This window comes from Molossus molossus, unplaced genomic scaffold, assembly GCF_014108415.1.
Source record: "Molossus molossus isolate mMolMol1 unplaced genomic scaffold, mMolMol1.p scaffold_m16_p_4, whole genome shotgun sequence".
In the NCBI taxonomy this organism is placed as follows: Eukaryota; Metazoa; Chordata; class Mammalia; order Chiroptera; family Molossidae; genus Molossus; species Molossus molossus.
The window spans coordinates 95,190,014-95,214,157 of NW_023425377.1; the positions used below are offsets into that span (position 1 = coordinate 95,190,014).

A 24,144-nucleotide genomic window follows, 5' to 3' on the forward strand; every position below is an offset into this window, starting at 1 on the left:
TATCCATAATATGAATAAGATGGCAGTGTCTTTGTGGGCCACCCACACTCAATAAAAAATGTTTAGCTTTAATAATTTAGCATTACGTACACCCCAATTTAAGTGCTCTGAAAGTAACAGAACACGTTCGCAGCAGTCACTGTACACAGATGCCCTACAAAGGTGAAATTCACACAGCAGATGTTTAAAAACACAAGCGAACATGACAAGGCCGGCAAACGGGAAGTGCAGGGGAACAGGTGAGCATGCAGGAGTAGAGACATGTTTTGAAACGACAGCATATCCCCAGCAAAATGTCTCAATTGAGTGACAAGTTATTTTTACCAAAAATGTTTTATCTTCAGGCAGAAATGCCATTAATACACAGAGAGCAAATACCACTAAAGGCCCCAGTTCATGTCGTGTGCATAGTTCAGGAAGCCCAGAGACCTGTTCAAACAATGAGAAATTGTGCTTTCCAAAACCTTTAATCTGTGTTTCCATTGATACCGCGGAGAGCACAGAGAACGAATTTGTCACTCCGGCATTTGATAAGCACCACCATGAGACAGCTCTCCATAAACTGTCTAGCCTCTTCTTTGGTTTCACTAAAAACAAAAAGAGAGCTGGAGGGCAGGCAGGAAGCGATCTCCTTCACCTTTGCTTATGGCCATTGGCACCGAACAGTTATGGGGGCAGGTGGAGTCTAGCTGTTGATTCAAATACCTCTAATTGAACCCTAAATTCCTGCACTAAAAGATTGATGAGTTCTTAACGAGATCAGTGGAAAAAGCAAACTGAACCAGTAGCCTTTCATGGCAAACAAGTGGTTCATTTTAACATCCTCGAGTATAGGTAAGCATTCAGTAAATGGTTCTTATGACCATTAATCTGTGTTTCCATTGATACCGCGGAGAGCACAGAGAACAAATTTGTCACTCCGGCATTTGATAAAGCACCAGTACAACTGAGAAAAGGGATCATCAAGGACAAGATCCTAAAAGGAATGAGCTTTGAATAGGCCAATGTAGATAGAAGGTCTTCAATCCAGATTTTCTAAAATCCATTTTAGATTATACAGGTAATAATGAAAAAAATGTGTTTAAATATCAATTTGAGAGATTATTAAGAATAAATTTTTACATATTTTAGTATAATATGATATTTTTCCTCCAGAAAAGCAAGTGAAATGGCCAAAAGGTGCACTCATTCGTTAACAAATGATATAGCTTTCACAATCTAGGTCAGATTTTTACAAACTCAAGTTATAGCATATTTAATGGATTGGGAAATCAATTTAATACATTGTAACTAGCATTCTTTGAAAAAAAAAAAGAAGTGAAAAGGAAATATAACACTGATTTCATATATTAAGTATTATCTCATAATACATACATATGCATATATATCATTTTAAAATGTGATCGTGTGTATGTGCATGTGTGTGTGCACATGCATTAATAATCACACTGTAAAATTTTTCTTATGGTGGGGTTTTGGTCCGAAAGTTTTAAAAATACCAATTTAGGGAGAGAGCACGTTTGGAATCAGAACATGCCAGTAAATCAGACCTTAAAAAAAAAAAAAAAAAAAAAGGTAACATTTTTTTCACCACTGCCTGCCAAGCACTGAGCTAAGCATTTGGGATTTAATCCTCCCAACAGTGTTGTAAGGCAGAAACTTTTGTCATTCACATTCTGTGGTTAGGAAAACTTGCCCAGGGTTGTACAGGTAGATTAGTGGAAGAGTAAAAATTCAGGTCAGATCTATAGCACTCAAGGCCACAAGAACACAAATGAGGCCTCAGTCAAGAATCTTGGTCAAGGTCAATAATCAAAGAGCAGGGGACACCTCAGTAGAGACCAAGATCTTAGAGGAGCAAACACTATTGCTAACATAGAAGGGAGAATTTATATCATAAAACACTGTTATATTCATACCTTCATGACTGTGTGTTAGGTGTGGGTTGTGATAGCTTGTATAGAAAATAACCCAGAGCTCACTTGAAACTATTTCTTCAGTTTGATCAGTTCGCATCATGGGAGGTCGAGGTGGGGGCTGATGCACTGGGGAGGCTCAAGCTGTGTAGCTGGTTATGGCTTACACACTCAACCACCCCTTTTCCTTAGTGCAAGAAGATGGTCAAATCAGAGCATGCCCGATGTTAGAACAGGATGCTGTATATTAGTAGAATACTAACTAGTCATTTTACCTTAAAGAAGAGTTGAAAAACAAAAAAGCAAGGCATTTTCCTAAGTAAACATGGGGTGGTAAAGTATAGACAAAATTCTGAAAATAATACAAATCAGAAAGTAGATTAAGATAAAGGAGCATTTTTTTAAAAAAGAACGAAGAAGGAGGAAGAAGGAAAGGAGGGAGGGAGGGAGGAAGAAAGGAAGGATGGAGGGGGGGGAAAGAGAAGAAAACCCTGTTCCTCCATTACTTAGGTGAATACTAAATATTTTGTATAATCCATTTTGCTCTTTCAATAAGATAAAAATATCTTGTCATACATCTTCATCTGGAGTTCTGTATAAAACTAGGAGTAGAAAACTCACTCTCCCCCAACTCCAAACACCTTAGGTAGCCATGCTTTAGTCTGGAGGGTAGGCAGGAAGCAATTACATAGGAAGAGAACAAAAATGTATTAAATGTTTACACTGCACCAGACACATTGATAGCTACTTTGATACACATATCAAGGCAATTACCAATTACCTTTCTATTGGCCACACACTTATAATTTCCAATTTCCAAAGACACACTATCAGTCAGTATCAATATGAACACTGATCAAAAGGCAACAGTGACTATCTTAACTGACCTTCACTTGACTGAACTCCTGGTTTAGTGACTTTGCTGTAGATGCAAAGCATGCTGACTGATGACACCCACAACTCCCTTCCACCAGTTGAATTTAATATTTAATCAAAAGATAGTTGCGTTTTGCTCCCCAAACTATTTTTATCAGTAGTACTTGTTACTGTAATTTTCCTTATTTAAATATAATGTGATCAAATCGAATATGAGTTGTTGTCGCTTTGAAAACTTAGATGAAGGCCTTGGAAGGACTCCGTACAAAACGAGTTTCTATTATAAAAAACAAAAACAAAAACAAACTGCTGTTCAATAAGGTACGGGAGACAATTAGAAAATATAGGAGAAAAACCCTCATAAAATCCTAGAGGAATTCTGTGCTTAGATTGCTTTGAAATGTATCTTTGAGTTCTCATTTGTACTTAAAGAAACCCAAACCAAGCCCTGACTGGTCTGGCTCAGGGATTGGAGCGTCGGCCTGCAGACCAGAGAGTTCTGGGTTCAGTTCCCGCTAAGGGCACGTACCAAAAATAAATAAATAAATAAAAAGTTGGTTGGATACCTTTAAAAGGATCCCTCACTATTAAAAAAAAGAAGAAGAAGAAAAAAAGAAACCCAAACTAAAAGTCATAGTTTTGGGAAGAAATACAACAGAACTCAGCATATCCCTACTAAAAGTGAAGGTCTTGGCCCTTACTGATAAGCACTGAAATTAACTAAATACTTATAAATTATGTGTATTATTTATGATATTTTTCCACCTGAACTTGTCAACAAATGAACCAGCTATCAGCGCCCAGTGTATTCATGAAGCTGGCGTCCAATGAACTCTTAAAGTAAAAAAAAAACAAAACACACACTTGAAAAAAATCACACATTTACTAACTTTTGCTTTTGAAATAGTTTAACTTTTTCATATTATACAGTTACACTTAATATGTAAATACTCCCACATACCATACCTGTTGGAACCAAATTATATACATTTTGAATGAGGAGATTTAGTAGCACTAAAGTCATCAATCTATTCTGGAGAAACAAAGGGCTTTTTAAGCAATCAGTTCTGAATCTTGACATTGGTTTAAAGCTATAGATTATATCTTGAGCTCTTAGCATCCTAAAACGTCATTAATCTCTGTCTCAGAAGCTGCAAAGCTTTATTCACGGATTTATTTATAGTGACTATTTATGTTTCACACATGCACTATGAATTCCACATCAAGAAAAATGATTTGTTGTATTATTTTTTTTTTATTTTGTAATCTTTAATCTATGATAAATGTTCTATTCTTAGTTGCAAAGATGGTTCTGCACCACACTATGAAAATAATAGATGAAGAAGCTTATGAGGTCACCTAGTTCAGAATAAAAATTTCCATCCTAACCTACATTGATATTCTAAAGTCAAAAGGTCTTTTCATGTAACCCTTTTATTGAATACCGTCTATGATGTTGTGCATTTTTGTTTCTTTAAAAATTTCTTTTTGAGGTTGTTAGATTGTATCAATGTCACTTTCTATGTTGTGATATTGTACTGCATATAGTCATGTAAGATGTCACCACTGGGAATAATAAGGTGAAGGGTATACCGGATATTTCTTACAAATGAATGTCAATGTACTATTATCTCAAAATAAAACATTAAAAAAGTTCTTTTTGAGCCAAAGTTGATTAGTAGATAATGTATATGCTGCTTGAACATGGTTTGACTCTAATTTTTCCTATTTATTTGCTGTGCACCTCAGGCAAGTCCCACTTTTTTCTGAGCATACTTCTTCCTAGGTAAAGTGGGGATAGTTTCTCATAGAGTTATTGTAAAGAACAAACGAGATGACATATATCAAGAACTAAATACAGTAGTAGGTGTTCAAGGAATGGTGTGTACTATTATTATTGATGTAGGTGGGCTGATTTTTTCATCAACTTACAGTTAAAATACAAAATTACATATTATCTCCAAGTCAAATAACTGAATACTTACGAAAGCTAAATTGCATCTTGCCACAATCTTGCAATAATAATCACAAAGTAAAAACCAGATACAAAGGTCACCACAGCAGAAGGTCTAAGATCTTATCGAAAGACTAAATGTCCTTCTAATGATTTAGTTTCCTTAAATTGCTCAGTGACATGGGATTGTGCCAGGCCATTCATGCCAAATAAAGACTATGGCAAGCCAGAGGAAACAGCCAAGCCCTTTTCTGTAGTCAGGAATTCTACTGGAAGAGAAAGCACAACCTTCAGATAAATGAAAAGCATGACCTCAAGATTCGGGAAAATGGACTTAGAAATGCAGGCGGAATGCACACCTTCGAATCAGTACTGTTACAATTACACACTTTAGTCAAATGTGCCCCTTTTGGCATGTAGGCATCAAATACTAAACTTTTGGGAGTTCCAAAAGGTGACTAAGCAACGTGTAAAACGTGAAATTCAGAGAGGTCAGTGCCCGGCTGAAGACCCAGTCTGAAAGGGATCCTGAGCTTAAAACAAAACACTGCATGCCTGGGTTCGGGGCATTCGTTTTATTATTATTACTTTTATCAGTAATGGGATTAGAATGCCTCGAAGCGTCTATCACCATATTCCAAAAAGACAGAAACATATTTGTGTCAGGTTATTTGAAATGACAGCTAACGAATCTCCTCCAAAGGATGTGTCATGATTTAAAAGCTGCTTCGCTCAGGTATTGGAAGTCAAGTTTGGGCATGCATGTCCTTGTCTCTCCCACAAGCCAGTGTCTTCCACATGTCTTTGCCTAGAACAACTAATTACATTTAATGCTATTTCATCAACTTATACCCAGCAGGGAAGTGCCTTTACTCATTTTTTTTTTTACTCTATCAGAATGCTATTCTTCTGGGAAAAGGCATTTCCTCTTTAGCAATGCTATAAAAGTTTAAGAAGCCAAATTTCAGAGCGGGGATTAGACACTGCACAGGCTGACTCGAAGCTACCCACACCTATTTCCATTTCCTATCTCAGATTTTATTTTAGAGTCTTCGATAACTGCCACTTCAATGCTTTCTTATTATTCTTCCAAAGGGGGAAAAAAAAAAAAGAAGTTTTAATATAAACCTTGGCTTTCTTAAGCAAACCTGCTTTGGAAGTACTTAAGATAATTCATATAGTCTTTAAAGGCAAAGACGACAGCTTTAATCCCTCTTCTGAATAACTACTTGCAAGGAAAGGTACTAGGCAGGTATTTCCATAATGGCTGTTATTCACATTTCGACAAAAGCTGACTTTACTTAGCCGGAGTGGAAACACCTAGGCAGATTCAGGACCTTTGCCCTGGAGCCATGACACAAGGACAACCTGGTGCAGGAGGTGCAGCTTTGGTGGCCCACAGGCAGTCTCTCTGCAGACAGCTGTGAAAGGCAGGCCCGGTGCATGTCAGTCCTTAGATTTGTGTTTCCCCTTTCATTCACTTGCAACAGTATCGAGTGCTTACTATGTTTCTGATACTGTGCACAAACGGCATAATTTCAAACTAAAGATGCTAAAGGGACTTTTGTATTTCACAGTGATACATTAGGTATGTGCTTCACAGACTTCCCATATAGTCTTGTTTCCATTTTATTTTCCTATTTCATTGTATACGTTTCTTCAAAGTTTCCTGACACAATCTGAAAAATTCTTTGAAGTTGAAACGATTGCTAGGATACACAAGTAACAGGGTGATTTTTCAATACTGATGGCCTTTGACTGATAAGTGAAATATTGACTCCATGCGAATTCTTACCATTTTAACATTGTGTTTATTTTTATTACAAAAAATTTTCTTGCCCTGGCCAGTTTGGCTCAGCAGTTGAGCGTCAGCCTATGGACCAGAGAGTCCCGGGTTCGGTTCCTGCTAGGGACATGTACCACAAAAAAAAAGAAAAAAAATTTCTTTATTGATTTTAGAGAGAGAGGAAGGGAGAGAAAGATAGAAACATCGATGAGAGAGAACATCGATTTGGCCGCCTCCTGCATGCCCCCCACTGGGGATCAGGCCCACGACCTGTGCATGTGCCCTGACCAGGAATTAAACTGGCGACCTCTTGGTGTATGGGTCGATGCTCAACCACTGAGCCACACAGGCCAGGCAACACTGTTTATTTTGAAAGTGACTTTTGGAGGAACTTATTTCTTGTTTGCATTTTTAAAGTAATTGTGTGAAGGAATTACAATTTAACCGTCAGGATTTATTACCACTATTACTTACTAAAAAAAAAAAAAAAAAAAAAGGCAAATCCTAATTTTGTTCAACAACTTCTCAAAGTTTCTCAAGTATCTATAATATCACAATCAACAGAAATAATACTTAAGTGTTTTAAAAGGGTAAATAAAGATGGTGAGAGACAGTCTTCTATTTGCTTTTCCTTCCCCAATAATCTTTCTGTTATAGTATATGTTGTCTCAAACCAGTCCAGAAGAATCCTGGCTTTGAATAGAATCAGAAAAACACTAATTAATATCCTCACTTCTAATTAGGTGACCTTCTCTGAATTTTAATCTGTAAAATGGTGAGAATGTTTTATTATGGGGGATTAAATGACATAAAAGCACCCACCAGATTAGCATTTCTTTTAATTTATGTTCCTCCTTGTCTACCTGATTCAACCGTTTCCAAATTGATATCATTAACTTTCAAAAATGTTTAGAATATACTCAACTTTCAAAAATTAACCTCTGTGGAAGTACCTAACACTAATTGCACTTACCATTTCCTTTTGTTCTAAGGTTGTCAGAAGATAGAAAAATTGATGGTTATAGATAACATCAGATTCATCGGATTTCAAAGTGATCTTAAATAAACGACAGTGCGAGTATGTCATCTTAGTTAAATGGACTGGCAAAATTTTGAAAACTTTAGTTTTAATGTTCAAAGCATTCAAATAAACTAATAGCATTACTCAATAGATGAATATTTGAAGACTATGTATGAGGATATCATTTTCTCAGATGTGACATGATGGTTGTTTGGTTACAACTAATGTGTGGAATGAATGAATCATGGCTGGTGTCCTAGAGGATACTTCCAGATATGATACCAACACAGAATTCAGGATATGTTCAACAATAATCAATATCCAGTTCTATCTATCTATCTATCTATCTATCTATCTATCTATCTATAAAGAAAACACAGTATTAGCATAATAATGCAAAGCAGCGTCTCTAGGGGCTTATTTTTTCTGGCATAGAAGGATAAGGGAGAATCGTTCCTGAGAGCCCGTCAGACCATAGACAGCAGTTCCCACTTATCAGCAGTTTTCCTTCACGTGGTTTCTGTTACTTTCAATAAACCACCATCCAAAAAACATGAAATGGAAAATTCTAGAGATACACAATTCATAAGTTTTACATTGTGTGCTGTTTTGCCTGGGATGATCTATGCTGTATGTACAATGCAATATTACAAGAAGTGTTATAATTGTTCTGTTTTACTATTAGTTGGTGTTGCTCATCTCTTCTGTGACTAATTTATAAAATTAAACTTTATCACAGATATGTGTGTATCAAAAAATACACAGTATATGATGCTCGGCACTATCTTCGGTTTCAGGCACCCACCGGGAGTCTTGGGAAGTATCTCATGTGGATAAGGGGGACAACTGTACTATGTCCTCAATTACTGTGCAAATTACCTGCATATTTTTTAAACCAATATAAACTCAGTCTTTAATAAGGACACCACTATATGAATAAAGGGGGGGAAAAAATGAAAAGATGGTCATTTGAACTCTGTTCTCTCCCAAAATGATCGATTCTAAATATATATATTTTGAAATGCATCGTCCTTGAAGGCCCAAGAAAATGGGAAGGGAGACAATAGCAATAAAATTTTGGAAAATGAAAAGCAGGTGGATATATAGTCATTGAATCGGTGGCCCTGACAAAGTTCAGCAGAGGGCAAAGCCAAGAAGCAACCTGATTTACATGAAAGAGCAACCCAAAGACTCTAGGATCTGCCTATGCAAATGGCAATGACAATGGGGTTCCCACAGGAAGACTGGTCAACATTATGAAGCGGTCAGACACCCCAAATCTATTTCCCAATGTGGCAAAAGACTGACTTATTCCCTATACAGATTTCTTCCCTGAGCTGAATAAAACTGAGGATTTAAGGACTGGGAACCCCAAGTGAGTGGGGGTGCTGATATTATTCTGAATATGGGTGTATGGAGGAGGTGGAGTCGTATGCTTAGTGCTGAGACTCTCAGTCTTAATCCACTCAGCTCTCATTTTAGAGAACTGGCAGCCAGGACTATACCCTTAGAAAAGAGATTAAGGAAATCGGGTTTGTTTTTTTTTTAAGGAATTGACCCGGTCAGCTCACAATGGAGTAAGACAATGGTCAGCAAGACCCATCTGCATGCACAGAAGGTCCAGTCGCCTTTTAAGTAGCCAGATCAAATTCTAGACTTTGCTAGTATTCATGGATGTTTCAGGGTTAAATACAAGTATTTTTATTTATATAAGGTCACAAAATTGTTTTATCTCTGATGCTCCTTTGTCTCACTCAGTGAGTTTATGGGGATTTTACTCTCTCTCTCCAAACAAGGTAGCAAATGAAGGGAGAGGAAGACTACAAACCCTGCCAACATGGATTGAATGAAAGGGAACTGCACGGGGAATAAAGACTCTGACACTCAGGAAGACAGAGAGGCGTGGATGACAGCGGTGCCTCGGGGCTAAGGGGCAGCCAGTCCACACAAAGTTCACCAGATTGTTTCACCAGAAATTTCTTCCGGAAGGTGAAATTATTAGAAACCCTAATGAGTCTGGCTGTATTGAGAAGCAATTCTCACAACCCTAGGAATGGGGATGAATCAGTGATAAACACATAAAGCAAAGCCAACAACAACAACAACAAAACAGCTCTAGGGAAAACAAATAAAAAAAATAAAAGTCAAGAAAGGAAATGCAGTCACAGTACACGTCATGGCTCAGCTGTGAAAAGTGATCACACGGCCACCATCATGTACACCATAAACTTGGGTCTTAACATAACTGAGGTCTAATAGAGGAGGGGGTGGTGGGCAGTGTCTACCGGTGTGATAGAGACAGGAGGAAGAGAGACAGTGAAAACCTCTCCTTCCAGAGTGTGTGGTGAGTGAAGTTCAGCATTTTAAAACCTAAGAATCGAGAAGTAGCAACAGAAGCACGTTATCGGAAGGTACAGAGGTCAAGTTTGAAAGACTCCGTGAACAGAACGGGAATGGCTTGCCTCCAAGGAGCAGGAAAATAGTTTGGGGAGGGAACAGTAGAGGCAAATGCTATTTCTGTAGGCCTAAGGAATAATGGCCTTTTAAACCACGTGCAATTATAACTCTGAAAAAATTATAATTACAGGTAATAAAAAAGAGTGTGAGGAGCATGAAAGGAGATTTCCTGATGGTTGGAGCTGTCTGGTTTTGCTGACAGTGTCTCATCACAGGGCAGAATGAACGGATACCGAGTCTAGAACTGTGCCTTAGTGCTGGAGCCGCGCCATCTGTGAATTTTCAGACAAGCTGGGCGCTCAGCTAGAAAAGAAGGCAGATTGTCGTTTCCCAGTTCCCTGGGTAACAGACACTGACAGTTGACAAAATTCATAGGCTTTAATATATAGCTCAGAAAAGTCGGTACAATAAATGCAAGTACTAAAAATTGAAATCTATCCATCTGATTCTATGAGAAAGTCCCTCTTTTTGCAATCCTGAAAAATAGAGAACACATGGGCATGTGAGCTGTTAAATATGCACGCAGAGTCTCCAATCTGTTCCATAAAATATTCATGTTTGTTTGAATATGAAAAATATTTCCCCAACATCTTGTAGTAAAACTCTCTGCATTTTGCTCAGTTTATAGTTTAGAGCAAATTCTAATTCAATGTAGGAACGTTCTGTATCAACATCTCCAGGAACGTTTGATGAAGTGCAGATAACTGGGCACTACTCCAGACCCAGAGAATCATAATCTCTGACATCTGATAATATGCATTTTTAATAAGCTCTTGAGAGATTTTTATAATATATTTGATATCAAATGTATACTAGGTAACTCCCATGGCTTTTGTTTGTTTGATTGCTTGTTTTTTCTTTAATCTAAGAGTTATGCTCTCCTCCTGCTCTCGACAATTGCACCGCTTCCTTCTCAAAATCTTTTCAAACCACTTATAAGACACTTACTCAGAGATGGTATTTATATATGCGTTTGTATTTTTTTTTCTCCAAAACAAGGTAAGTTATTAGAGACTCCGCAACACCAAATATGTCTTGGAAGTTTTTCACAACAAACTGGCTCGTTAAATATTCTTCAATAAATGTTAAAAGAATTAACAACAACAAAAATGGATGGGGATATTGAAGAAAAGTTTGATTTTATCATTTCAAATGGCAACAAACTTACTTCTGGAGAACAATTCTCTGCCTTGGTTTTAGGTTGCCATATTACCTCTAAGGTTTTGAATCTTTGTGGATTTAGATAGAAAATATAAATAAATCAAACGTCAAGCTTTCAATTCATTTAAATTCTTATTTACAACGTAGGTGTATATCAACTAAAAATGGTCTGTCTACCTTTTACCATTTCTGTAGTAATACCAACTGCTTTTTTCTCTCTAATAACAAATCATGACATGGGAAATTCTTTGTTAGATAGCCAGGGATTAACTGGAACAAAAAGAATCAAGAGAAATGGGAGGGAGACCATGAACTTTACGTGAAAGAGAGTAATGTGTCCATAGGTTAGAAGTTAGTCGGAAAAATATATTAAACAGCTCTTAGCCAAGTAAGAGTTTTGTTTCTGCAGCAAGTGAATAATTTCTTTGGTGCAATCAAATAATGTCAACTCAAGACTCACTGCATAAATATACAAGTACATTGTATATTTTAATAAAAATCTGATCATTTGAAAAGTGTTTCAGACTATAGTATTGACATATAGTACTTGAAATATTTCTTCTATTCTCTAAATACTACAAAAACTTTCCTAAGAACTAATTTTTGTCTTAATTCTCTTTTAAGGTAAATAAAGAGTTATTTTTAAAGGTTTACACCTGAATTTTCATTAGCTAATATCAGATTAGTATACTAATATAGCAATGCAGTGTAATTTGTTATGAAGATTTACAATACTTTTTAAAACCTTGAGTACATTTTGACACTGATCCCCCCCCCACCCCCCCCACCACGGGAGTAGTGTTTTAATATTGCTCTTGGTATTTTTATTTCAGACATGCCACATTTTTTTCCCTCTAAGAAAATAAACCAATAAATTTGATGCCTTGTGTGAGCATTAGTGGGAATTTTTTTTAAGCTGAACATAAAAGCAAATTTGGCCTTTAGTTAAGAGTTTTCTTCACGTGATATTAACAGTAAAATAATCTGGCAAACGCTAGAAGGGATGGAAAAAATATGTCCCTCCTCCTTTCTCCCCCCAACTTCTGTATTCACTGAGCTGCTTTGTTCTCTGTATCCTGCATAATTAATAACTACTTTGGCAATCAGTCATGCATTCCTTAATGACACCTCAGGCATCCAGTGTCCCTGTCAGCTCCCCCACAGAAACCATACACCTCTCTACAGGGCACAAGGCCTGGGCACTGACTGAACTCTGAACAAGTCATTTACAAAGTCACAATTAAGGAAAACACATACTTGGGGTTATAAAGTAGCTATGATACTTACATAGCATTCTCTAGTATCATTTCATCTCTTTTCAGATTAATATAGAAATAATTTTACTAACAAGAATTAAAAATATGTGATACCCAATCAAATGTCATGGATGATAACATATTTTTAAAAAAATGAGTAAAATTATAAAAACAATAGAACAAATTTGGAAACAATTTTTTAAAAATGAATTTCAATGGATTGTTGTTAGTCTTCAGTTCACTCATTACCCTACTGTCCCCTTTTCGGGTAATAAAGAAAAGATAAAAATATATAGAGTCAATTGGTATAGTAGCTATAACATCTATTGCACTTAATCTAAACCGATCCATTCACTAAATGGAAAATAATAGTAAATAAATTGTTAAAAATATTATGTATTACTTTCGATCAGAGGACTTAGATTAAATCTCTTTCAAATATAATAGTCAATAAATGCATTTTAAAAGAAATTGGTGGTAGTTTAATCATCCTTGGAAAGTTAACCAAGTTGGGAGGAGAAACAGGAAATCCTCAAATTGTATAACCATTTAAAAAGATATATAATTACAAGTAATATTATACTTAAGAATAGTTCTATATACAAATAATAAAACTACTAAAATATTCAGAATTAGATATGTACATTTTATTTTAAAAATAGGCATCACTTTTTGAATTAACTTTTTGACAAAATATATGCAATATTTTTTATATTAAGGCTGAGACTTTTTGAAAAAAATAAAACTTTTAATAAGGTGTTTTGATATTAGAAGAAAAAAAAATATTACTTTTGCAGCCTTTGTAGGTTTCTTAACATTCTTAAATAATGGTGCTTACACTACAGTACACAGAGTAAAACATACATAATCTATTATAAATTACTCCAAAATTAAACAAGAAATTTTCTTTTCTTTCTAAGCAATCTGCTGGGCTCTCACTGTGTGTGGCCTGCAAACAGAAACAAGCTTGCACTGTTTTATTTCAGTTTTGCTTCATTTCTTCCCAAACAATCTCTTACTGCTAATCTACCAGGCCTTTTTCCCCCCTCCCTCTTTCTCTTTTAGCATGAAGAAAAAAAAAATCAAAGACATTTTTAACTCCTTATGCACAATCATAAAAGCTTAGTATATATCATTTGGTACCAATTTACATGGATTTCTTTTTCATTAATGGGGCATGACTGGAGAATATAGATATCTATTTCAATAAGTAATTCTTGAAAATATCATTAAAATGCTAAAATGTTTCATGTATGTAGTAAATCTAGCACTATTTTTTAAGCTACAGAAAACTAGCTATAATTTCATGTAGCCATCTTATGTTAAAGTTTCTTCTAAAATAAAACTTAGCCTATAATATCCAACTAAAATAGTAAAATTGAAGGATACTTTTTATTTATGTCCTATTCAAAGGTACAAGGAAATGATCCTGAAATTATGACATTACAGAGGAAGGTATATCTATACATAAAGTGTATAATCAATATAAGATCAGCAGCACTTTTTTCAAAATAATAAGTAATCCTGTATCTATATGTTATCTCTCATTCATTAGTAAAGGGAAAAAAAGTGAGTAAATCATTTTAAGAAGGTGAACATAATTTTTAGTGGCAACATATGTGGCAAAAACTGTTTCTGAGAATTTTAACTCATGTATGGTAATCAGAACCACAGAGCCTTAAAGGTTGACTAGAATCAAATATCCATTTATGCTCCCCAAGAAGGCTACAAAGTTATCTTCCTTACTTGTAAAATACAAGAAATATCAAAATCAATTTTCTCCATAATTATCCCAGAAAAAAAAAAAAGTGACTAAACTCAAAAGTTTTTTTCTGTGGATGAATACATGTAAAATATTCACTGAGTTAATTATTTAAAGCAGGTAAAGATGATGATGCACATTAATAGTTATAATGTCATCAGTATGCACTAATTTCTTTAAGTAGCCTGATATCTGGATGTTCCATTCCTCATCAAAACAAAACAAAACAAATAAACAAACAACAACAACAACAAAAACAGTTTAGTTCTTTAAGTTAGGGTAAGATTGTGTTCTTAGTAACCCTGCCTAATGCATCAGGACAAGGAGTGATTCTTCGTTTTCTAGTTTATGCATCATCACGATTGCGCAACAGCAACACACCTAACACAGTAAATGAGAAGTTAGTGCAGCTCCGCTTGGGTTTAGACAACGCCAAGAAAAAACAGCTGAATGTCTGTGAGATTATGAGCAGCTGCAACGTCCGGCAACGTACTAGGCATTCGATGACAAACCTAAAAGTAGGAAATTAATGGTCCACTAAAGACTTGTGGTTAATATCATTTTTATCATTACAAAGATAAGAAACTTTGTGGCCAGTGGCCCCTAAGGTCCTATTTTGCCATGGCGGGTTTGCATTGATACCATTGTCTCCAGGGAACTGGGTGTGCTAAGTATTAAGTTCAGCCTTGGCAAAAAAAAAAGATGAGGGATGATGGGTGGAGGGAATGGGCTTGGAGGGGCACGTGCCCCTGAGCAAATGACACAAGAACTTTCAAGTCTCTTCCCCAAAAGGCAAACTTTCATTCATTGATACATAGATAAGACTGATGGATTGCTGCCCTGCTAGTAATAAGGTTGTGGGGGGCGGGGGGCGGATAGGTGGAGAGAAGGATGTCATTTAGCAGTATACAGTGATAACTGAAAACACTGCAAGGCTTAAAGGCAAAATCACTTTTCAAATTTTTGCTTAAGTTATCTTCCTCTTTCTGTGGGCAGTTATTGAGTGTAGAATGACTGTAGCTGTGTAGGAGGAGAGACGGATTTATGCAATCAAGACAAAGGATAGGTGAAAAAATGGCAGATAAATTGCAAAGTGAATTTAAACCCCAAAGAGTGAAAGCTTGTGAGATTGTAAATTTTATGTATCAAAAGCTTTCTGGCAAATTAAAACCACCAAATCACACTTACTAGGCAATGTAGGATCCTACTATCATGTTCTCTGGTTTCTTCCAGTCTAAAGCCTATTGTTTTCTTAAGCATAAGGCCCATTAATATAAAGTCTCCTATGTTTTTCTCCACATATCTCCATGTTGTCTAGCCCATCACAGGTCAACTTAGTTGCCGGGCAAAATAGGGTTCCATAGTTGCTAAGAAAATGTCAATTCTCAGCCTACCAAAGTCCATATTTACAATTTATCTAACTATTTCAGTAACTATTTACAAATGTACTAATTTTCATTTTAATGATGTCATCAGTGATACACGTTCCACCTGAAGTCTCTCAGAGGTAGGCAGTTTCTGGTGTTAATCACAGTAAAATAAATCTCTAGTAACAGGTCAAAGCCAGGTTGCAGGGTTCTTCTTACTCAAAGGATGGGTGGTACTTACCGCAGAGCCTTATGGTTCTTTATCACAACTCACGGCTCATGAATCTGATATACACTTACAGACAAAAGCAGTGTCAGTCATGAATCTTCTGTTAGTTAAGCTGGGGTGAGTGAGCGGTATGATCAACTTAGCATTCCAGCATTTATTGAGAACCTATGTTGTGCCTCGAACTGATCTAGGAACTATAAAATGACTGTTTTTATCTTTAAATATCTACTTAATTCACAAAACTCCTTGGGTTACATACCAGATAACCCATGTGGACATAAAATCAGGAAAGAACCACCTTTAGTGTCAACATATATACATTTTAGTTTTCATGTCTTATTCTGTAACATGCTAATAGATTATTACTGATACATATTTAAATGAATATATTAAGAGGAGAATAGTTCATTTAAAATACAAAAATCTTAATTTCAAGTTTATTTTTGTCACATTTTTGGGATAAATTAAACGTGTTTTGTGTTACAAGACCTACCATTATGTTTTATAGTAAAATTTAATTGTTTTGTATTTAAATATTTAAGGACATTAGATGTACTAAAACCCAAACTGAAAATGTGAACTCTACAACCACAGCGATGGCTCCCAAGGCCATCGCAGATTTTAATAAATCTTCACATAAATTCTGTGAAGCAGGATACTGTGAAAATATTTTAAACATATTATTAGTGGCTTTATTCAAACAAACAATTACATTATTAAAATGTTACCTACAAATATTGTCTTTGTTAAAAAAACTCTTGTCTACTATGACCACTTTTCTAATTGAAATTATTACATTTAAATAAAATATATTTTTAAAAGTTTTGAAAATTAACAAGGCTATGGTAGAAAAATCTATAGGTACTGGAAAAGTATTTCCTAATGGCATAGAAATATGAATATTTTAAATGATCTATATAAGGATATTGATCAAGATTCACAATATAATTATAGCATATGTTTTAGAGATATCTCCCTCAACTAATTGCACACAATAAATGATTCTACTGTTAGTAAATGAATAAATGACCATTTTCAAACTTTAGTTTGAATTTTATTGTTGCTTTTTTTGGCTGTATCTTAAGCAATACCTAAATTTCTTAATCAGTTGCTTAAATAATATTCCAAAAACCTGAGTTTGGGCAATCAAAAGGGGAAATCTCTGCTAACATTTCAATATGAATACAATATATGAAGCTAAACACTGAATCCATATTTTCTGATTTGACTCAGTTTTCATAAACTGGTACCTGGCTGCATGCATAGGTTTTTTTTTTGTTGTTTTTTTTCTTTATTGATTTTTTAGAGAGAGGAAGGGAGAGGGAGAGATAGAAACATCAATAAGAGAGAACATCAATTGGCTGCCTCCTGCATGCCCGGCCCCAATGGGAATCCAGCCCACCTGGGCATGTGTCTTGACCAGGAATCAAACCAGCAACCTCTTGGTGCACAGGTTGATGCTCAACCACCGAGCCACACTGGCCGGACTTTATGCATAGTTTTCATATCCAAGAGTCTACATGTTAATGCCTGTAGCCCATACCATCTTGTGTTCCCCATGCACCTACTAATTTGCTAAAATCATTAAAGATATCAATTTTTATATTATTTCATCACTATTTATCCCCTCTATGCCCTCCCTTGCACCTCCACTCACCCCCTCACCCTCACCTCCATAATCACCACACTATAATTGTCATATTTAAAAATTATACTAGATGATATCATTATGTTTGTTTGTATAAGTACTTCTGTATTACTATTATATGAAAAATGTGATAAAAATACAAAAGGGTTTTCAATATTTCTGTTGCAGTCCACCAAATAGATACACATATTTGAATACATACAATAATGGGTACAAACAATCACGATACAACTAAAAATGCAACAATTATAATCAGAAGAATAAATACATTTCTTAAATTACAGTGAGAATTTTTTGGTGGGGGATACAAAAACCGTAGAAATTATTCAATCAGGATAAATAGAAAAATTGAGCTAAATACTTTTAAAAATCAATTTTACTAAAACACTGATTTGAAAAAAATATATATATAATAAGTTTACCTTGTTCCAGAAAAAATAAAAGAAGTATGTGATGAATATATTTGTAAACAACACAACTAAAATATAAATTTTGGTGGATGTAGAACAGTATCATGCCACCTCAGTGGGAGGAAAAAAGTAAAACATCACATAAGAGATGGACTTTTAGACAATACAGACACAAATTTTATTAAAATGGCATTAATGTGATATAATGCTGGCTTTCTAGCTTTGCTAGAAATACATATATAAATTTACATACATATAATTTGTATTTACACACAAATTTCTATACATATATAAATTTATATATGTATAAATTTAAAAATAAGAACCATCAGAAACTGTAAACTTGAAATCTTACATGTTTAAAGTAAGTAACATTTAGCAAATGCAAAAGATTATATAACAAAGGGTCACAAAAATGCTAGAAAACTGAAATCAAATTTTATTATTTAACAGGACTATATTTAAAAATTCAGGAAGACCTTCTATAATCCAAATTTTGATGGTGATCCCTAAGTGATAAGAGTAATAAATACACAAATTTTCTCTCTTTTTTCCGAGATAAAATTCTGTCTACCCTATGTAATTTCCCATCAACACCGAAATACCACAGTGAGTTGGATGGTAACGGGTTTGTTAAAATCTTCTAAAAGCTGTACAAAACATTTTATTTTATTGATAAGCTATTTAACATGGTTAATGATCTATTGTGATGAAATTCAAGTCGTGATAACTAGAGTGACATTTATGAAAAAAAAAAAATCAAGCTAGAGAAAGGTTTTTGTTTTGCCTGATTGTCCTGCTTAAAGGGGAGAAAAGTAAACACATACCTGACCTAATGAAAGAAGTAGATCTCTAGGTGGTACTTACTGGCATGACAATGTTGTAGTGGATGCAGAACCCCGGTTCAGAAGGGAAATATTCATCTGATACAAATCTTATCCTGATTTGATTTCCTTTAGAAATCTGTTTTCCTGGCACAGTCCCAGAACCACACCAGCGCCCTAATATAGTTCCATCACTGGGGTCCTCAACTTCTACAAAATCATACCTGCAGAGAGAAGAGAAGACAAGAGGAACACAGAGTCACGATCTGTCATTTTGGCAGTGTATGTCTGGGGTGCCGGAAATCTATGAGCCACAGCTATGAGCTCATCCCAGATTTAACTGGGTAAATATAATCAAAGATTCCAAAAAAAACACACCAAACACTGAAAATGTATGCCAACTAAAGAAATATGACTCTTTTATTCTAAGCCCTCTCATTTTATTATTAATGAACTCCAAACTCACTCAATAGCCATCTCAAACCTTAAATGTTTTGTATGGAGCAACCATCTCTGACATCCAATTCATGAATTATTCAATTTAATTTCCATTTGGACATGGCAGCCTTACTCCAATCTTAATTCCTGTTATTACTGCCCATTACTTTCTGACAGCAGGTCTATGCCGGTCAGGATCCTTGGCTCCCCGACTCGCCCGTGATGCAAGTTCCTCCAGAGCCTTCATTATAAACGAGCGATTTCAACCTTCTCCAACTCATGGCACACATAAACGCATTCCTAAAATTCTGCTGCATGCCAAAAAATATATTATTTTGCCAATCTGACAAAAAAAAATAGGTATAATTTTGATTCGTTCACACCAGACAGCTATTGTTATTTTGGCTGTCATCTTTTTTTTAATCCAAGGGAAAGGAGGTCAGTGCCCTGCCTAAATAGTCAGGTGCTACATGTTGTAAAAATGCTTGTGGCACACCGGTTGAAAATCGCTGTTATAAACACATCTTTCAAAGCTCACTTTGTACTGGACTTTCCCTGTGAGACCTTTCTGGGTGTTCTCAGCTCATCACCATCTTTGATAAAAACGTAGTTTCAATATTAGATATATATATATATATATATGCAAGTAATCCATCTCCTTTCTTAGGCTGTTAAATCCTTGAAGAAAGAAATCAGTCCTTACATACGTTTCTCGTATATTGCTCTGCACACAGAATCTTAAACATGAGAAATGAATTATCAATTTCTTTCTGATAGATCTCAGAGGGATGGGGAATGAGAAGAAATAAACCGAAGAACTTATATACTTATATGCACAGCCCAGGTACATAGATCACAGTGTGATGAAGGTCTGGGGGTGGGGGGCAGAGTAGGGCAGAGTGGGGCAAAGCAGGGAAATGTGGGACATCTGTAATACTGTCAACAATTTTATATATATATAAAATAAAAGAAAGATATAATCAATTTTTTAAACAAAGGCTAACCGGTTTGGAAGGTTTAGAGCAGCGGTAATCATCCAGAGCAGTATTGCCCTTTTAGAGAATGTTTCAGAAATGTGTATGAGCATTTTAGGGTGTCTCAGTGATTGGAGGTGAGGAGGGCACATGAAATGCAGTGGGCAAGGTCCACTGATGTTCAACAATGGAAAGTCCTGAAAATCAGCATTTGCCCCACGTCCTCCGTGCTTTTGAAGGAGTTCACTGGACATTCACGTAGATGATGCTTCTGTTATTGTTGCTCTGAGTCTGGAACCTTATATTATCTTACATATAAACACAAATATGTTTTGCGGTTTTAGTTTAAGCCAAATTTCCAGAGATTCAACTATCAAATAAAAAGAAAGTTTCAATACTTTGGAACTTTACCAAGAGTTACTATATTCCAAAAACATCAGTAACAGGTACACTGCTTATACTATTTGCATTACAATTAAAACCATTAAACATATCCATACTAGTCTCTCTCTATATATATTTTATTCTGCAACTGAAGGCTTTTTAAGATTGATTCTAGAAAGAGAAAGGAAGGGAGAGAGAATGAAAGAGAGAAACATCAATGTGAAAGAGAAACATTGATCAGTTGTCTTCTGCATGCCCTACAACCTGGGTATGTGCCCTACCTGGAATCGAACCCACAACCTTTTGGTGTACAGGATGACACTCCAACCAATGGAGTCACCCAGCCAAGGCCATATTGGTCTATATTAATAGTTGTCATTATCACAATGATTCTTCTTAAAAGATGCAGCAATGTGACTACTTCCTTTTGTTGTTTTAGTGTAATTGTGCATGTGTATTTATGTATTTAAATACATTATTTTGATATTATTACTTTGTTGTTATATCAGTTTCTATAGCCTGTAGGCCATTATATATGTATACATATATATAATTTTATTTTATTTTTGTTAAGCCTCATTCAAGGTTATTTTTCATTGATGTTTTAAAAAAATATGTTTTTAGCCCTGGCTGGTTTTGCTCAGTGGTTATAGGGTCAGCCTGCGGTCCTGAGAGACCCAGGTTCTGTTCCCGCTAAGGGCGTGTACCTTGGTTGCAGTTTGTCCCCGGCCCTGGTTGGGTCGTGCGGGAGGCAGCCACTCGATGTGTCCCTTTCACGTCGATGTTTCTCTCTCTCTATCTCTTCCTCTCCCTCCCACTCTATCTGAATATGGAAAAATGTCCTCGGGTGAGAAAAAAAATAAAATAATAAAATAAATAAATAAATAAATAAATAAATAAAATATGTTTTTATTGACTTTTTTTGTTTTTTAGAGAGAGGAAGAAAGAGAGAGATAGAAACATTGATATGAGAGAAACATTGATCAGCTGCCTCCTGCATGCCCCCCACTGGAGATTGAGCCTGCAACCCGGGCATGTGCCCTGACCAGGAATTGAACCAGGACCTCTCAGTCCATGGGATGATGCTCAATTCACTGAGCCACACCGATGGGCTTTCCATGGATTTTTATTGATTTTTTTGAGAGTGGAAGAGAGGGAGGGGTTGGGCAGGGAAGAGAGAGAGAGAAAAAAACATCAATGTGAGAGAAACACATTGATTGGTTGGCTCTTGCATGCACTCCAACTGGGCCAGGGTATCGAACCTGCAACCCAGGTATGTACCCTTTACCAGGAATCAAACCTACAACCCTTCAGTGCATGGGCCAATGCTTTAACCACTGGCCAGGGACATTATATTTATTTTTAAAACCATTGCATACATAAATAGATGATTGCTTACATGAATTGTACTTCAGAATACTAAACAAGACATTGCAAAACTTTTGGTAAAATAGAAGTCTGAAATAATAGAAAACCATTGGTAGATTTTTAAAAAAAAAAAAAAACTAAATTCAGCAGTTACCATACAACTAAAAATAATATATTTTGTGCAGTATTGAATTTACAGAAGACAAATTGTTGAAAAAGAGCAACATATATAATGAACCAATTATACTTAGATCTTTTTCCTACAGAAGTATCCAGAATTATCTTATTGCATGTAAATTCACGTGTTTCAGCCTCATTTTAAATTGAGGACAATGCTACTTAAGTCACAGGGGTGTTTTAAGAAAGGATAAATGGACAATACATGTGTAGTGCCTAAAACATTGCTGACATGCAGTTGCCACTCAATAAAGTCTGCCCTTCATCTCTATCCTACGCTGCCCACACACCACACCAACTTTTAAATATAACCCTGGGAGTCTGAAAGCAATAAATAAGAAAACTCAAATACAAAGAGGAGAGGTTATTTCTGCTATATCGTGTGTCAAGTCTGCAGTTATAAATTGCAAATGCATTAGCCAACAAATATAAGCATTCCTGGAGTTTTGGTATATGTGTGTGGTGGGATCAGGAAGGGGTGGGGCCAGGGGTAAGAGGGGTTTGGTAGAATAGACCTACGTCATTATTTCAGATATACCTGGTACAGAAGTTGACAACTACCAAGATTGTTTACTTGTGAAACAAAGCTTCTATTTGTCAAGAATCTGTTGGTTGAGTGCCTATGTAATGCAGGTTACTACCCCTGCTGGTTTGCAGGAGCCAGATTTCAGGCCTGGTCAATCATTCGACAAGTATTTATGAAGCACTGACTTGGTAAAGTGCTATGCTAGATTCTTAGGATACAAAGATGAAATTATAGCTTCTTTGAGCTCAAGGTCCATAAAACATTTTGGTGAGTGCTCTAATGAGAGAACGTAGGAAATACTGTGGAATATTGGCAGAGTAAGAGAAATTCTATACAGTGAGATTAGGGTCAGTTTACAAAGAAACATTTGGACTGTCAGTAAGTACTGATTGACCAGGGGTGGAGGGGAGGGAAATAGAAATGCCTTCTAGCGAGAAGTACAATACATAAGATGTAACAGAAGAAAGAAGGGGCCAGGCACGGTCAGTTGTGAATAGAAGATGGGAAACAAAGAAGTAGATCAAGCTGGAAAATAGGTGTAGGTAAGAAGGTATTTCAGAGTCAGATTTTCAAATATTATTTTGTAGGTTAATGTTGCAAGCAGGTAAGCACCGTTGAAATAGGAAGCACGTTTCTTTAAAAAACTTAAGTCAACATTTAAAATAGTAAAATTTCACTAAAAAATAAAAATCAGGATTTCTGGCTTATGTTTAAATTTGAAAATCTGGTAATGGTAAATATCATTGGCCCTGGTGTGACCACGAGGGCTCAGATCTCCAGAACTGGAGTCAGCTCCAGGAAAGGAAGTATCTTTGTTTAATTTACTGTCTTATCCCTAGCACCTAGATGCCAGGCACATAATAAACACTGTATCAATGTTTGGTTAATGAAGGAATGAACACTGAGCTGTCATTCTTTCACACCAACTGAGGCTGGGAGCAAGGGGAAATAGCTTTAGATGGGACATGTTCTTTCTAGTTTTTAAAAATCCCCATCTAGCCCAGCCGGTGTGGCACAGTGGACTGGGCATCATCCTGTGGACTGAGAGGTCCTGGCTGGACTCCAGGTCAGGGCACATGCCCAGGTTGTGGCTCGATCCCCAGTAGGGGGCGTGTAGGAGGCAGCCAATCAATGTTTCTCTCTCACGTTAGATGTGTTTCTATCTCTCTCTTTCTAAAACATAAATGAAAGCATAAAAAAAAAAAAAAAAAAAATCCCCATCTATTTTCTATGCTGTTTTTAAAGAAATACTTAGATCTTCATTTATTAGATCTTCATTTATTTACATTAATTGTCCAAATAGGCATCTGCATTTGTCACCCCTGCAGCATGCAAGGGGCAGCCATGAGGTTTCAACAAGGAAGGAGCATAGACAGAATCATCACATGTTTGAGGACTGCCAGCAAACATTTCAAGTGTGGGTGGAAAGCAAAGATCCTTTAATAAAAACATCCTAAACATGAGCAGCCGGGAAACAAGAGAAAAAACACTGTGAGCAATGGCACAGAACTAAGGGAGACTGCTCACCCTAGCAGAGCTGGTCAGTGAAGAAAGATCGCAGATTCGACAAGTATGAAGTCATGTGCAATAAACTGGATGGGCAAGACACA

At 36.0% G+C, this 24,144-nt stretch overlaps 1 protein-coding gene across 2 annotated transcripts in view; it reads right to left on the reverse strand.

Annotated features, from left to right (window-relative positions):
- PDGFC (platelet derived growth factor C) overlaps positions 1-24,144 on the reverse strand; it is a 184,333-nt gene that overhangs the window by 35,180 nt on the left and 125,009 nt on the right. For both annotated transcript variants that reach the window (XM_036240299.1, XM_036240300.1), the window contains one exon: positions 18,711-18,891. In XM_036240299.1, the coding sequence (XP_036096192.1) occupies positions 18,711-18,891 (181 nt within the window). The remainder of the gene's footprint in view (positions 1-18,710; positions 18,892-24,144) is intronic.